The following is a 16,343-nucleotide window of genomic DNA, read 5'->3' on the forward strand; positions in this document are numbered from 1 at the left end:
TTGGCATATTGCATGGGGTACTTTGTTCACTGATTAGGGTAGACACGAACATTGGCATACTGCATGGGGTACTTTGTTCACTGATTAGGGTAGACACGAACATTGGCATATTGCATGTGGTACTTTGTTCACTGATTAGGGTAGACACGAACATTGGCATACTGCATGGGGTACTTTGTTCACTGATTAGGGTAGACACGAGCATTGGCATATTGCATGTGGTACTTTGTTCACTGATTAGGGTAGACACGAACATTGGCATACTGCATGGGGTACTTTGTTCACTGATTAGGGTAGACACGAACATTGGCATACTGCATGGGGTACTTTGTTCACTGATTAGGGTAGACACGAACATTGGCATACTGCATGAGGTACTTTGTTCACTGAATAGGGTAGACACGAACACTGGCATATTGCATGTGGTACTTTGTTCACTGATTAGGGTAGACACGAACACTGGCATAATATTGGAATCATGCAACATCTATTAAGGGAATGACAAACTTGTATTAGTTGATCACTTCATGGAAAACTACTCTTCGTGCATCTTTCTATACACAATTCTGTGAGAACAGACTTAAATGTGTCTTCCATTATGATCGTGTCTTATAGAGACTCGGTATGTGAAAACTGAAAGCAAGTCTCTCTGTAGATCACAAGGGAGTGTACAGGAAACATTTCCACAACGGCCAATAGCAAACAAAATGATTGCATGTAAATATTTCGGACCACCTTTGGGACCTCTAGTAACCAGCGTTTCCTCGTCTGTGTTATTCATGGTATTTTGTGGCCACATTGCATCTCTGTATGCAGCAAATCTCAATCAACTTACGTGTTTGTCACAGCCGAAAATGATTTGCAGAAGTTACGAGTCAGCGACTTGCTTATTCTAGTTCGCCGCGCGGTTACTCCAGTTGGCCGCCTCTTTATAACAGTTGGCACACTCTTATTCCATTTGCCCTACTGCTTATTACAGTTGGCTGCACTCTTATCTACTTGGCCTCCTGCTTATTACAGTTGGTCGCCTGCTTATTCCAGACAGCCGCCTGCTTATTACAGTTGGCTGCATTCTTATTCGAGTTGGCTTCCTGCTTATTACAGTTGGCCGCCTTTTTATTCCAGTTGGTCACTAGCTTATCTCAGTTTGTGACTTGCTCACTCCAGCTGAAAAACTAAAAATATATCTTAATAAATTCTTTTGTTTTTCATAAACCTATTACGTTTTCCTTTACTATCCAGAATTAATTGATTAATTAATTGTCTCTTGTGCATGAGGAGATGTGTTTGATGGAATAACCAGTTTGGTATGATACTCTGACCTGCCTTGCAGTGTTTAACTTCATATTGGAGCAGCCGTAAGCACATGATTAACTTCCCATAGATACACAATGTATTTCCACTGGTTGCTCTATGCTATTGTAACCAAATATTCAAAAACGTTAACTTATAAACACAATTTCAAAAACTATTGTCTACATGTAACTCTACCTTTTGTAACAGACAGGAGGCCATTTGCACATAGCCAGTTTTAACATGGACCCAAATTTGAAACATTGTCCAAATGAATGGTGTCCACAGCAGTGTAAATGCATCTGAACAGATTTAGCCGAGCGATATAGAGAGACATAGAATGCCATATATGAGTATTTTTTTTACTTCAGGTGTGTAATTCCTGTGTTAGGGAAATCCCGTTTGTCATGCCTTTCTACTTGTCTTAAAGGTTGTAGCGGTATATGCCGCAGCTTAGATGTCGACTTTCCTCTAGAATCGGGAACACACTTACGGTTTATAAAATTTGAAGCTCCATGTAACCCTTCCCTGTCAAACAAGACGCATGCTAAACTTTATCTGACTTATATTTTGGAATGCCATCAAAGTGTACGATGGGATTTATGCTGTCTTACTGGTCACGTAAAATGTAATCGAATAACTTCCTGGTTAATTTGATCACATTTGAACTGACCATCTTGAGCCCGTGTGACAAAAAAAATTCACCAAGCTTAAAAGGAAAAAATGTAACCGATAATTGCCATCGGTAAGACATTTACTTATTTATATGCTTGCTGTTTTACGCCGCATTCAAGATTTTTTCTTTTATATGAAGGCGGACATTTTTATAGACTGAAAAGAACTGAGTGCTTGGGTAAAGCCACAACCCTTGGGCAAATCACTGACAGGCTTTGTCACGTGTGATGTACAGATATGGACAACATACTGGTGGAACACAAGTGCCCTGTAACGAATGTCAGACTGAGCAAATGACCGTGCAACCCTTGTCGTCAAAGCCTCACATACTCTAAGAACGAGGTGAATTCACATGGCTAAGGCCAGAACTGAACTCGTACCTTGTTTGTTCTAGCAGTTCATAGACGTGCGTCTGAACCACTCGGCCACAACAAGCTCCCCTCAGTAATAACTGTATAATAACAAGGCTGGGTTATACATAAAATATAATGATATATTTACGAACGGAGCTCACCTAATATCGACATGTGCAAAAAATACCTCGCAAAACAAAAACATTTAACTGGTTCTTGATCACGAGGTTTGTCATGTGCCTGCGTGATGACGGAGGCTGTTTGCTCTCTGTGCACCAGCGTTCTTTGTCCACAAACCTAGCTTCCCCTGCCCACAAACCTAGCTTCTCCTGTTCACAAAATTACCTTCCCCAGCCCACAAACCTAGCTTCCCCAGCCCACAAACCAAGCTTCCCCTGCCCACAAACCAAGCTTCCCCTGCCCACAAACCTAGCTTTCCCTGCCTACAAACCAAGCTTCCCCTGCCCACAAACCTAACTTTCCCTGCCCACAAACTATCAGGGACAAAACAGTTTAGAATAGTGTTAGAACACTAATCAGATAAACAGTGTAGTCAGTACATGTGGTTTTGAGGACTCATAGTAGCTCAAAGTTTATGACATATTTGTGCTATTTGTTCTACAGTATTGACAGATTTGTGCTATTTGTTCTACAGTATTGACAGATTTGTGCTATTTGTTCTACAGTATTGACAGATTTGTGCTATTTGTTCTACTGTATTGACAGATTTGTGCTATTTGTCCCACAGTAATGACAGATTTGTGCTGCTTGTCCCACAGGAATGACATATTTGTGCTATTTGTTCTACAGTATTGACAGATTTATGCTATTTGTTCTACAGAATTGACAGATTTGTGCTATTTGTCCCACAGTAATGATAGATTTGTGGCGTTTGTCTCACAGTAATGACAGATTTGTGCTGTTTGTCCCACAGTAATGACACATTTGTGCTATTTGTTCTACAGTAATGACAGATTTGTGCTATTTGTTCTACAGTATTGACAGATTTGTGCTATTTGTCCCACAGTAATGACAGATTTGTGCTGCTTGTCCCACAGTATTGACAGATTTGTGCTATTTGTCCTACAGTATTGACAGATTTGTGCTGTTTGTCCCACAGTAATGACATATTTGTGCCATTTGTCCGACAGTAATGACAGATTTGTGCTATTTATCCTACAGTATTGACAGGTTTGTGCTATTTGTCCTACCGTAATGACACATTTGTGCTGTTAGTCTCACAGTAATGACACATTTGTGGTGTTTGTCTCACAGTAATGATAGATTTGTGGTGTTTGTCTCACAGTAATGACAGATTAATGCTGTTTGTCCCACAGTAATGACATATTTGTGCTATTTGTCCTACAGTAATGACAGATTTTTGCTGTTTGTCCCACAGTAATAATAGATTTGTGCTGTTTGTCCCACAGTAATGACAGATTTGTGCTTTTTGTCCTACAGTAATGACAGATTTTTGCTGTTTGTCCCACAGTAATGATAGATTTGTGCTGTTTGTCCCACAGTAATGACATATTTGTGCTATTTGTCCCACAGTAAAACATATTTGTACTATTTGTCATACTGTGTTGATAGATTTGTGCTATTTGTCCCACAGTAATGACAGATTTTTGCTGTTTGTCCCACAGTAATGATAGATTTGTGGTGTTTGTCGCACAGTAATGACATATTTGTGCTATTTGTCCCACAGTAATGACATATTTGTGCTGCTTGTCCCACAGTAATGACAGATTTGTGCTATTTGTCCCACAGTATTGACAGATTTGTGCTGTTTGTCCCACAGTAATGAGACATTTGTGCTATTTGTACCACGGTAATGACACATTTGTGGTGTTTGTCTGACAGTAATGACATATTTGTGTTATTTGTCCCACAGTAAGACATATTTGTGCTAGTTGTCATACTGTGTTGACAGATTTGTGCTATTTGTCCCACAGTAATGATAGATTTTTGGTGTTTGTCGCACAGTAATGACATATTTGTTCTATTTGTCCTACAGTAATGAAAGATTTGTGCTATTTGTCCCACAATAATGACAGATTTGTGTTGTTTGTCCTACACTATTGACAGATTTGTGCTGTTTGTCCCACAGTAATGAGATATTTGTGCTATTTGCCCCACGGCAATGACAGATTTGTGGTGTTTGTGCCACAGTAAGACATATTTGTGCTATTAGTCATACTGTGTTGATAGATTTGTGCTATTTGTCCTACAGTAATGACAGATTTTTGCTGTTTGTCGCACAGTAATGATAGATTTGTGGTGTTTGTCGCACAGTAATGACATATTTGTGCTGTTTGTCCCACAGTAATGACATATTTGTGCTGTTTGTCCCACAGTAATGACATATTTGTGCTATTTGTCCCACAGTAATGACAGATTTGTGCTGTTTGTCTCACAGTAATGACATATTTGTGCTATTTGTTCCACAGTATTGACAGATTTGTGCTCTTTGTCTCACAGTAATGACAGATTTGTGCTCTTTGTCTCACAGTAATGACAGATTTGTGGTAGACTAAAATCCTTAAGTGTAGCCTATATAACAGTACTTCCAGGCACCAATTACGCCATGGAGTACTGATATAGCTTAAATAAGGTTAAATAAATATATACGTCAACTTGTGAAATGTTATGTCCATATTAGCTACACACTGGGTCTCTTCCCGTTAACGTGAAAGTGGCCTGTATTCAGACAAAATCAGCTTTACAGCTGAACCGATGCCTGGTCTACTCCCCGGAACACACAACCGATAAGCGCTATATAGAGCGTCTAAACATGTCACTCGGCCACCCTTACAACAGACAGAACGTCGTTAGTCACCAGACATATACCAACAACCCATGTACACATGGTGATATGTTCACACGTACGACCTAGCCTTTAGTCTTACAGCAGCTCAACAAAAATGGCCGCCTTCATCGCCTGGATTCTGATAATCAGCAGCATTTTACCAGGTAGGTTATCTTTCGTTTTTCACAAAAGTTTCACACTTTCCCAGCATTTATTAATTAGATAATAATGATTGAATAACTAAACATACGATTCATTTTGCTGCCAAGGAACTTTACCTAACAGGAAGTATATTTATTACACGGATCTTCCATTGCAAATCTACCCCCTTGATATTGCCGATGGCGTGTTGATTTATAGGAAGCAGAAGATTTTCCGAGTGTAGATTTATTAAAGGTGGACAAAGGCAGTCGGCAAAAGAATGACCAACAGGTCGAATTAACTTGTGTTTTGATGATCTCACACACGTATCATGAGCCAAGCTTAATTTTACTGACATTGAAGTTCAAAAAGGCGTTCTAATTTTGATATAGGGTGTGCTGTTAAACAGATAGATCTACTTACTTTGGACTGTAACGCTAGTTGGGTGGGTGCAGCTTGTGCTCTCTTCTGGCAGACGTGCGGTACATGTGTGTCTGCACAATAAAGGTGCTCTAGTGGGTGCAGGTTGTGCCTCCTGCTGGCGGACGAGCGGTACATGTGTGTCTGCACAGTAAGTGTGGTCTGGTGGGTGCAGATTCCCATTCCGGGCGGTACATGTGTGTCTGCACAACAAAGGTGCTCTAGTGGGTGCAGGTTGTGCCTCCTGCTGGCGGACGTGCGGTACATGTGCGTCGACACAATAAAGGTAGTCTGGTAGGTGCAGGTTGTGCCTCCTGCTGGCGGACGAGCGGTACATGTGTGTCCGCACTGTAAGTGTGGTCTGGTGGGTGCAGATTCCCCTTCCGGGCGGTACATGTGTGTCTGCACAATAAAGGTGCTCTAGTGGGTGCAGGTTGTGCCTCCTGCTGGCGGACGTGCGGTACATGTGCGTCGACACAATAAAGGTAGTCTGGTGGGTGCAGGTTGTGCCTCCTGCTGGCGGAAGAGCGGTACATGTGTGTCTGCACTGTAAGTGTGGTCTGGTGGGTGCAGATTCCCCCTTCCGGGCGGTACATGTGTGTCTGCACTGTAACTGTGGTCTGGTGGCTGCAGATTGTGTCCCCTTCTGGCAGAAGTGCGGAACATGTGTGTCTGGAAAATAAAAGTGGTCTGGTGGGTGCAGGTTGTGTCCTCTTCTGGCAGACGTGCGGTACATGTGTGTCTGGAAAATAAAAGTGGTCTGGTGGGTGCAGGTTGTGCCACCTGCTGGTAGGCGTGCAGTACATGTGATGGATGCAGATTGTGACTCCTGCTAGTGGGCGTGCAGTACATGTGTGTCTGCACTGTAAGTATGGTTTGGTGGGTGCAGATTGTGCCCCCTGCTAGTGGGCGTGCAGTACATGTGGTGGATGCAGATTGTGCCTCCTGCTGGTGGGCAGTACATGTGTGTCTGCATGGTAAGGGAGGTCTCGTAGGTGCAGATTGTGCCCCCTGCTGGTGGGCGTGCGTTACGTGTGTGTCTGCACTGTAAGGGAGGTCTCGTAGGTGCAGATTGTGCCCCCTGCTGGAGGACGTGCGGTACATGTGTGTCTGCACTGTAAGAATGGTCGGGTGGGTACAGGTTGTGTTCCTTTCTGGCCTTTGATTTGAACCATACTTCTGATTTGAACATTTGTACATTGGGAATGCAGTAAGGGTAATCAACGCAATGCTTCAGCATTGTTTGGAGATTCATCTCGGGCTGATAAATTATAGTAAACTGACCAGAAATACCGGCAAAAGTGATGCTCTTAGCGGACCAGTCAGCGAGAGTGACGCTCTTGGCGTATCAACCAAAGAGAGAGAGTAACACCATGTCGGATCAGCCAGTGAGAGTAACATCCTTTTTGACTCAGTCAGCAAGAGTGAAACTGTGGGCGGAACAGTCGGCGTGAGAGACTGTAATACGATCCGAAGGGGATCAGACAGAGTCATATCCTGTGAGGATCAGTCAGCGAGAGTGATGCTCTGGGCGAAGGTGATACCCAAGGGGGGGGGGGGGGGGGGGTCAGACAGCGAGAGTGACGTCTTTAGCGGATCACTCAATAAAAATGACGCTCCAGACACATCAGTTTCTTTATATAAAAATGTTCGTGCAGCTGATTAGGCTGTACAGAAATGCCCTTAATGACGTGGTTCCCACATGTGTTCAGAATAAGTTATATAGAAAAACTTAATTTCCTCCCAATGTCTCTACCTCTTTTATCTCCCTCAGCATGGTCAAGACAATGCCCTGATGGCCTGGACGGATCTTCTTGTCACCGACGTAAGTTAGCCTCCACTTACTCATTTCCACGTTGACACCACAACAATGCACAACAAATGTACACGAGCATACAGATCACAATTTACACACAGGTACAGGTCACACATTGCAGATAGACTCTCCTGACAATTGTCATGTAAGTACCTGTCATACGTTACACACATTTACCTGTCACCCTCGATACACACGAATTCATCTCATCTAAAACGTTGATACGGTTCGCATTTCCATACACAGTCATAGTTGCTAAACTTCACAGAGATTTATCAGTAAATTACCAGTCACACATAGTCAACGGTTACTACAAAAAAGCTTTTCAAATTTTACACTTGGATACTAGTGTTTTTATAAACTTAAGCCTATACTGAGAGAAAACACTTTAAAGACATATAGCATTTACACCATGCACATGAATACTCATCCCAATTTACAGGTACATATCCGTCACACTTTACACATAAATGTTCATCATAATTTACAGGTACAACCCCGCCACACTTTACACATGAATGTTCGTCCCAATTTACAGGTACATATCCGGAACACTTTACACAAGAATGTTCATCCCAATTTACAGGTACATATCCGTCACACTTTACACAAGAAAGTTCATCCCAATTTACAGGTGCATATCCGTCACACTTTACACAGGAATTTTAATAACAAATTTACAGGTACATATCCGTCACACTTTACACAAGGATGCTCATTAAAATTTACATGTACAAACCCGTCACGCTTTACACACGAATGTTCATCCCATTTTACAAGTACAGATCCGTCACAATTTACACATAAATGTTCATCCCAAATTACAGGTACATATCCGTCACGTTTTACAAATAAACACCGATCTCAAGTTACAGGTACATATCCGTCACACTTAACACAAGAATGTTTATCATAATTTACAGGTGCAAACCCGTCATGCTTTACACAAAAATGTTCATTCCAATTTACAGGTATATATCCGTCACACTTTACACATTAATGCTCATCGCAATTTACAGGTACAGATCCGTCACACTTTACACAGGAATGTTCATCCGAAAATACAGGTACATATCTGTCACAATTTACACATAAATGTTCATCCCAAATTACAGGTACATATCCGTCAAACTTAACAAATAAACACCGATCCGAAGTTCCAGGTACATATCCGTCACACTTCACACAAGAATGTTTATCATAATTTACAGGTACAAACCCGTCACACTTTACACAAAAAATGTTCATCTCAATTTACAGGTACATATCCTTCACACTTTACACAAGAAAGTTCATCCCAATTTACAGGTACATATCTGTCACACTTAACACAAGAATGTTCATCCCAATTTACAGGTACATATCCGTCACACTTAACACAAGAATGTTTATCATAATTTACAGGTGCAAACCCGTCACACTTTACACAAGAATGTTCATCCCAATTTACAGGTACATATCCGTCACACTTTACTCGTGAATGTTAATCTCAATTTACAGGTACATATCCTTCACTCTTTACACAAGAATTCTGATCATAATTTACAGGTACAAACCCGTCACACTTTACACAAAAAATGTTCATCTCAATTTACAGGTACATATCCGTCACAATTTACACATAAACGTTCATCCCAAATTACAGGTACATATCCGTCACACTTTACCAATAAACACCGATCCCAAGTTACAGGTACACATCCGACACACTTAACACAATATTGTTTATCATAATTTACAGGTGTAAACCCGCCATACTTTACACATGAATGTTCATCCCAATTTACAGGTACATTTCCCTCACACTTTACACAAGAATGCTCGTCATAATTTACAGGTACAAACCCATCACACTTTACACAAGAAAGTTCATCCCAATTTACAGGTACATATCCGCCACACTTAACACAAGAATGTTTATCATAATTTACAGGTGCAAACCCGTCACACTTTACACAAGAATGTTCATCCCAATTTACAGGTACAAACCCGCCACACTTTACACAAGAATGTTCATCATAATTTACAGGTACATATCCGTCACACTTTGTACAAGAATATTCACCCCAATTTACAGGTGAATATCCGTCACACTTTACATGTGAATGTTCATCCCAATTTACAGGTACATATCCGTCACACTTTACACAAGAATGCTCATCCCAATTTACAAGTACATATCCGTCACACTTTACTCAAGAATGTTCATCCCAATTTACAGGTACATATCCTTCACTCTTTACACAAGAATTCTCATAATAATTTACAGGTACATATCCGTCACACCTTACACAAGAATGTTCATCCCAATTTACAGGTACATATCCGTTACACTTTACACGTAAATGTTAATCCCAATTTACAGGTACATATCCGTCACACTTTACACATGAATACTCATCCCAATATACAGGTACAAACCCGTCACACTTTACACGTGAATGTTCATCCCAAATTACAGGTGCATATCCGTCACAATTTACACATGAATGTTCATCCCAAATTACAGGTACATATCCGTCACACTTTACATATGAACACCGATCCAAAGTTACAGGTACATATCCGTCACACTTTACACGTGAATGTTCATCCCAATTTACAGATACATATCCATCACACTTTACACATGAACACTGATCCCAATTTGCAGGTACATATCCGTCACACTTTACACATGAACACGGATCGTTATTTACAGGTACACATCCGATGCCGGCCACATTTTACACAAGATAGTGGTCACACTTTACATAGAGATACTGGTCACTTTACACATACACAAGATACTTTACACATAGCTGGCCGTCGCATTCTACACATAGATACCTTTTTTTACACATATAATCTTGTCTTACTTTACTCGTATTTTGTCGACACAGAGGTACCGTCAAAGTTTACGCACAGATACCGGTCAAACTTTACACACAGATACCGGTCACACCTTATACATAGATACTGGTCACACTTTACACATTGCTAGCCTTCACATTCTACATACAAATACTTGTTTTTACACATATATTCTTGTCTCACTTTACACGCACTTTGTAGACAGAGAGATACTGGGCATATTTTACACATAAATATGCTTCATGCTTTACACATTTATAACGATTAAACTTAACACGTAAAACCAGTTACCCCTTCTGCGAAAAGATTGATGTCACGCGCTACCCATAAATAACGGTCACACTTTTTACATTACAAAATCCACATAAAATTTTACACTAACCGCGCTTTACCAGTACACACCGGTGAAGTTCCACTTGTATAGATATCAGTTAAACTTTACACATAGTCACCTGTCACGTTTTGCACATACATACCGATTCATGTGAAGTGTAGATTTCTGTCACAATTTGCACATAAATATATGTTTCATGATTAAAATACGCATACAGGCTACACGTTACTCATAAATACGGGCCACGTCTTACACATAGGTGCCGGCCACATTTTATACACAGTCAACGGCCACATTTAACACACAGTCAGAGGCCACATTTAACACACAGTCAGCGGTCACATTTTACACACAGTCAGCAGTCACATTGTACGCATAGATACCTGTCACACTTTACAAAGATACTAGTTACACTTTACAAAGATATCAGTTACACTTTACAAATCCATACAGGTCAAGCTATACACACAAATACCGGCAGATTACACACAGTCAGCGGTCACATTTTACAATGACACCGGTACACAGAGATACTTGTCAGATTTAACTTGGGCCTTTTGACACCGGTTATGCTTTACACAGTCAAGCTTTACATACAGACACCGGTCAAACTTTACACATAAGTACCAGTCAAGCTTTACACGTGCAGATATCGGCCATACTTTACACATAGATACCGGTCATACTTTACACATAGATACCGGTCATACTTTACACAAAGGCACCAGTTAAAACATTACACATAGATAACGGTCAAACTTTACACATAGGCACCAGTCATACTTTACACATAGATATCGGTCATACATTACACATAAGCACCAGTCAAACTGTACACATATGTACCAGTCAAACTTTACACATAGATGCCGGACAAACTTTACGTATAGATACAGGTCATTCTTTACATAAAGCTACCAGTCAAACTTTACACATAAATGTGCGGTTGCTGTGAGTTCAGGTCGCGCTCATGCTGGCTTCCTCTCTGGCCGTAAGTGGATAGGTCTGACAGCAACCTGCGGATAGTCGTAGGTGTACCCCTGCTCTGCCTGGTTTCCTCCCATGATAATGCTGGCTGTCGTCATATAAGTGAAATATTCTTGAGTACGGCGTAAAGCATTAATCAAATAAATGAATTACACACAGATGCCGGTCAATCTTTACTGAAGCGGAGAAGCAGTGAAGGAAATCTATCTGCCTTCATTGGATTTAAAGGAGATAACAGATAGCCCTGATGGTACATCTTATTTGGATCTATATCTATACAAAGACGAACAAGGTCTCCTTTCACACCGCCTTTACGACAAAAGGAAGTTTGTCGAATTTGTCAGATCTTGCGTAAATTGTGATGACTGCGTAACAAGTTGTTAGTTCAAAAACTAGTTTGTCAAGGATACTACATCAAACGCCTTCATTCTAAGCTTCTCAAATTTTACAATGAGTATTATACTCTCGTTGGGACGTATGGACAGAGCGTTCAGAAACTCTGGCGATCTGCATTGTGATCAACCTCATAGACGGCGCTATTATCATCAGGTACATATCTATCGCATACATTGTATTTATCAACATAGATGGCGCTGGTTACTGAGTGTCTATCTTGTAGACAGCTTTTATACAGACCAGCATGTCATGTGTAACATCATAGATGGCGCCTCTTGTAGTATGAGATCTTTATATATTAACGGCAAAGACGTAATCGTCCGTTACTTTTAAAACACAATCTGTTCGGTTAAGGTCTGTAACGCTCGTCATTTTCGAACTGTATCTAAAACCGCTTAACCTGGGGCTAGGGGCCGTAAAGGTAGCCATGCTCATTACATCTGCATGATGTCTTTATGAACAGTTGCAGTCAAAGCGCGACTGAGATATATTGTTTAATTGTTATCTGACCTAGAACTCATTCATGGACTACGAATTTGAACTTTGATATGGAATTCATGCCTGGAATATCCACTGTCTGCCCGGCATCATTGAAAACTAATAACCGCTTCTCTCTTGTGTGCTACCGGCTTTATTTCCTATTTGTATAATTTTTTACATACCTTCTGTCTTTGGGAGCTAGTGTTAAACGTTTTGAAAATGGATCTTGCGATTATCGACTGGGAACGCTCATTGACTGAGTGAGTGCTTGGGGTTTAACGTCGTTCTCAACAATTTTTCAGTCATATGACGACGAAGGAATCATTAGGGTGCATGTACGTGTAATGTGCCGCTCTTTTATTTAGTGCTGCCTCACTGAGACGACTTACCGAAGGCAAGCAAGCCGCCCCGCCCGAGCCATTATACTGATACGGGTCAACCAGTCGTTGCACTATCCCCTTCATGCTGAACGCCAAGCGAGGAAGTTACAACTTCCTCTTTTAAAGTCTTAGGTGTGACTCGATCAAGGATTGATCCTGGATCTACCGGTCCCGAAGCGGGTGCTCTACCAACTGTGCTATCCGGGCCGGTGCCCTCATTGAAGCAACACTAGATAAAAGAGCGGTGGAACATTAGAACCAGGCACTGACTTTCTGTCTAAAGTTACACACGCCTTACAGTTCGCTACGGTTTTCTTCTTTTTTGGTATTTCAGGAAATGTGGCATTGCACAGGCCAACAGCTCAGTCTTCTAACTACAGCAATACACTGTATCTCTCTACTGCTGCTGTGGATGGTGTCACGGGTCATACTTTGGAAACTCCATGTACACGTACGGCAGAAGACGGAAACTCTGATCCGTTCTGGACGGTCACACTGGATCAGCCATACTGGATCTATAGGTTCACTATCTACAACAGACATGAAAACTGTGAAAAACAAGAAGCATGTGAGTAGTGCCTCTGTATTCTTAAGCTAGAACTTTGGTATACAATGAAGTAGGTCCCTTGTATAACACATACAATACCCCTCGTATAACACACAATATCCGCAGTATAACATATACAATATCCGTAGTATAACACACACAATACCTCTCGTATATCACACACAATATCTGCAGTATAACACACACAATACCCCTCGTATAACACACACAATATCCGCAATACAACACACACAAGATCCGCAGTATAACACACACAATATCCGCAGTATAACACACACAATGTCCGCAGTATAACACACACAAGATCCGCAGTATAACACACACAATATCCGTAGTATAACACACACAATATCCGCAGTATAACATACACAATAACACACACAATAACTTTCTGCGCATTCAGTGTGGGACTTGCTAAATATATCGCTGGAAGTAAATATGTCGTACAACATTCGAAATTAAACCTTGCATTTTAGGTAAAATTCATACTGAAAAAACAATTTGCTGTTCGCTATTTTTTTTCACATTTACCAACAATTAAAATTTCACGGGAAACAGGGTACACACAGAATTCATATTAATTCGAGTGGGGAGGGGATAGTGGCTCCGATTCCGGGTTAGAACACCAGCACGGCGTAATGACCCAGGCACCCCTCACCAATGCGGTCGCTGTGAGTTCAAGTCCAGCTCATGTTGGTTTCTGACCGCAACCTACAGATGGTTTTAGGTTCCGTCCGGGCTCTGCCGGTTTCCTCCCACCATGAAACTGGCCGCCGTCGTATAAGTGAAATATTCTTACCAATCAAATACATAAATGTTAATTCGGATAGTATTCACTGTGGTCCGCTGGCTTGAAACGAAACAGAATTTAAAGGCTGCTAAAATACCATTATTCAGAAATGTAAATTAACTTGGTTTTAAACACATTGAGGCATTCCAATCTCATATAAGCTTTGTTATAGCTGTGTACAACCAGACCAAGCTGTGTGTACGGCACATGCACTTAACATAGCATGAAAGTATATGTGTATATGTACTGTGAAGTAATACATGGTGAAAAATAGAAATAAACAATAATAATAAATATACATTTCTAGAACTACATGCGTATTCTTGAGTGTATGAAACCAAACATTTTAACGGACACATATCAGAGAAAGTACATGTAAGTATATGTAGGCCTATTTGTCCCTATGCTGAGCAGTAGGCGACCGGGTATTTGGTCTGTCTCGCCTGACTGAATATATTGAATCACATAACACAGGCCCATGCACAACCTATAACTACCTCTATTGTAACAAAAAGTCTTCAAATTTTGATAATTATGTTGCTGAAATTGGTTGGGGCCGCGTTTCACCACAGTGCGACTTATACATGAATGTGCGACTTATATATGAATGTGCCGTCCAGAATGTATATTCTTAAGCCTTAACCCACAGTGCTAAAGCAGAAAGGGTGATGTCGTCAATTTATTACTGGCTTGTTAATTTGATATGTACATTTATAGGATAGATGGTGTCTAGCGAAGATGACGCGATGTTATACAGAGGCTGAACCGGTTTACTTAGCTGTGTAACTTTATATAGGGCTTACATGTACAATCAGCGGTCGTACACACCTGGCTGATGAAATACGTGTCTGTGAAATGTTGGTATATATACTGACTCGCTATCCCAGAGTTGATAGAAGATAGAAAATAGAATTTATCTATATTTGCTCGTATGTCAGACTTTATGTCTTTTACATGCATTTGTTTAGGAGACGATCGTGACGTGGGCCCAATAAGTGTATTGTAAATGATGCCAGTCGAACGCATCAAGGGTAACAAAATTAAAAGGTCGGCCAGGGCGTACCAAACTAGAATTTTTGGTTTTTTTTATTTCGCTTCGTTTACCTTCTTTATCTGCTTAGGTGATAGTTGCCTTGTTAGTTTGAAAATTCAGCGTTCTGATCACGAAGGTATCCACGCCATCAGTCGACACACCTTGTGCGTTCAGCCCTTACAACTCCCATCCAAACTGCGCGTGAGCCTGGTATGTGAAATATCACGACTGCTGCTGGTTGGCATTGACCGATAACACCGTCCTTTTACGTTCGATACACAAACAATAACTCCGCATTTTGCAAATGTTAATTATTGTTGAAAATAGTTCAATGAATATACAAGAACAAGCGTTGAGAAAGCTGATATTTTAGATAACAAAAATTCTATGATCTTCAGCTTCTGTTACCCCCTTACACGTTCACTATTTCAGGTGGGGCCAGGCTGAACGGATTCACTGTGTCTGTGGGAGACTCATCCGGGGCTTATACTACATGCTATCAGGATTCAACGACCAGTACTGACGGTCCGGGAGACGTCATCAAGGAGACATGTAGCAGCCCAGTTCTAGGAAATACGGTCAAGATTTCCCTGTCATCTGACAAAATTCTTACACTTTGCGAGGTCCTTATTTATGGTAAGTATCTCCTTTAGCAGTGCTTGTGTACATTTTTATATGAGCGCCTCAAATGAATTTACCATTTCTAACACCTATAAGGCCTCATCTGTTAAACCACTCTTGTCACACAACACTATGCACCATTCATTTTCGAGAAAAGTTAAGAAAAATTGATTTACAAAGCTTTGCGAAATTAAACCATGAATCGTGACATGAACTTACCTGAAATTTAGGGCTTCATCTGCGCTGTCTTCCTCGTCAACGGCTGAGCGCCACAAAAACCGGTTTGCCGCAATCTTGAAGTAATTCTAAATTTATTATCCTTGAATAATGAAGACGGTAACGTCGTGATTAGCACATATGTGACTGACAGATACACTCAGTCAGGATCCGAACC

General features: G+C 40.9%; 1 protein-coding gene across 1 annotated transcript; it reads left to right on the forward strand.

The window, feature by feature from the left end:
- Positions 1–5,245: 5,245 nt before the first annotated feature.
- LOC135481273 (fucolectin-6-like) lies at positions 5,246–15,981 on the forward strand. The gene is made up of 3 exons (XM_064761122.1): positions 5,246–5,294; positions 13,272–13,505; positions 15,761–15,981. Exons 1-3 carry the CDS (start codon positions 5,246–5,248, stop codon positions 15,979–15,981), a joined length of 504 nt encoding a protein of 167 aa, XP_064617192.1.
- Positions 15,982–16,343: the final 362 nt, after the last annotated feature.

This window comes from Liolophura sinensis, unplaced genomic scaffold, assembly GCF_032854445.1.
Source record: "Liolophura sinensis isolate JHLJ2023 unplaced genomic scaffold, CUHK_Ljap_v2 scaffold_14, whole genome shotgun sequence".
Classification (NCBI taxonomy): Eukaryota; Metazoa; Mollusca; class Polyplacophora; order Chitonida; family Chitonidae; genus Liolophura; species Liolophura sinensis.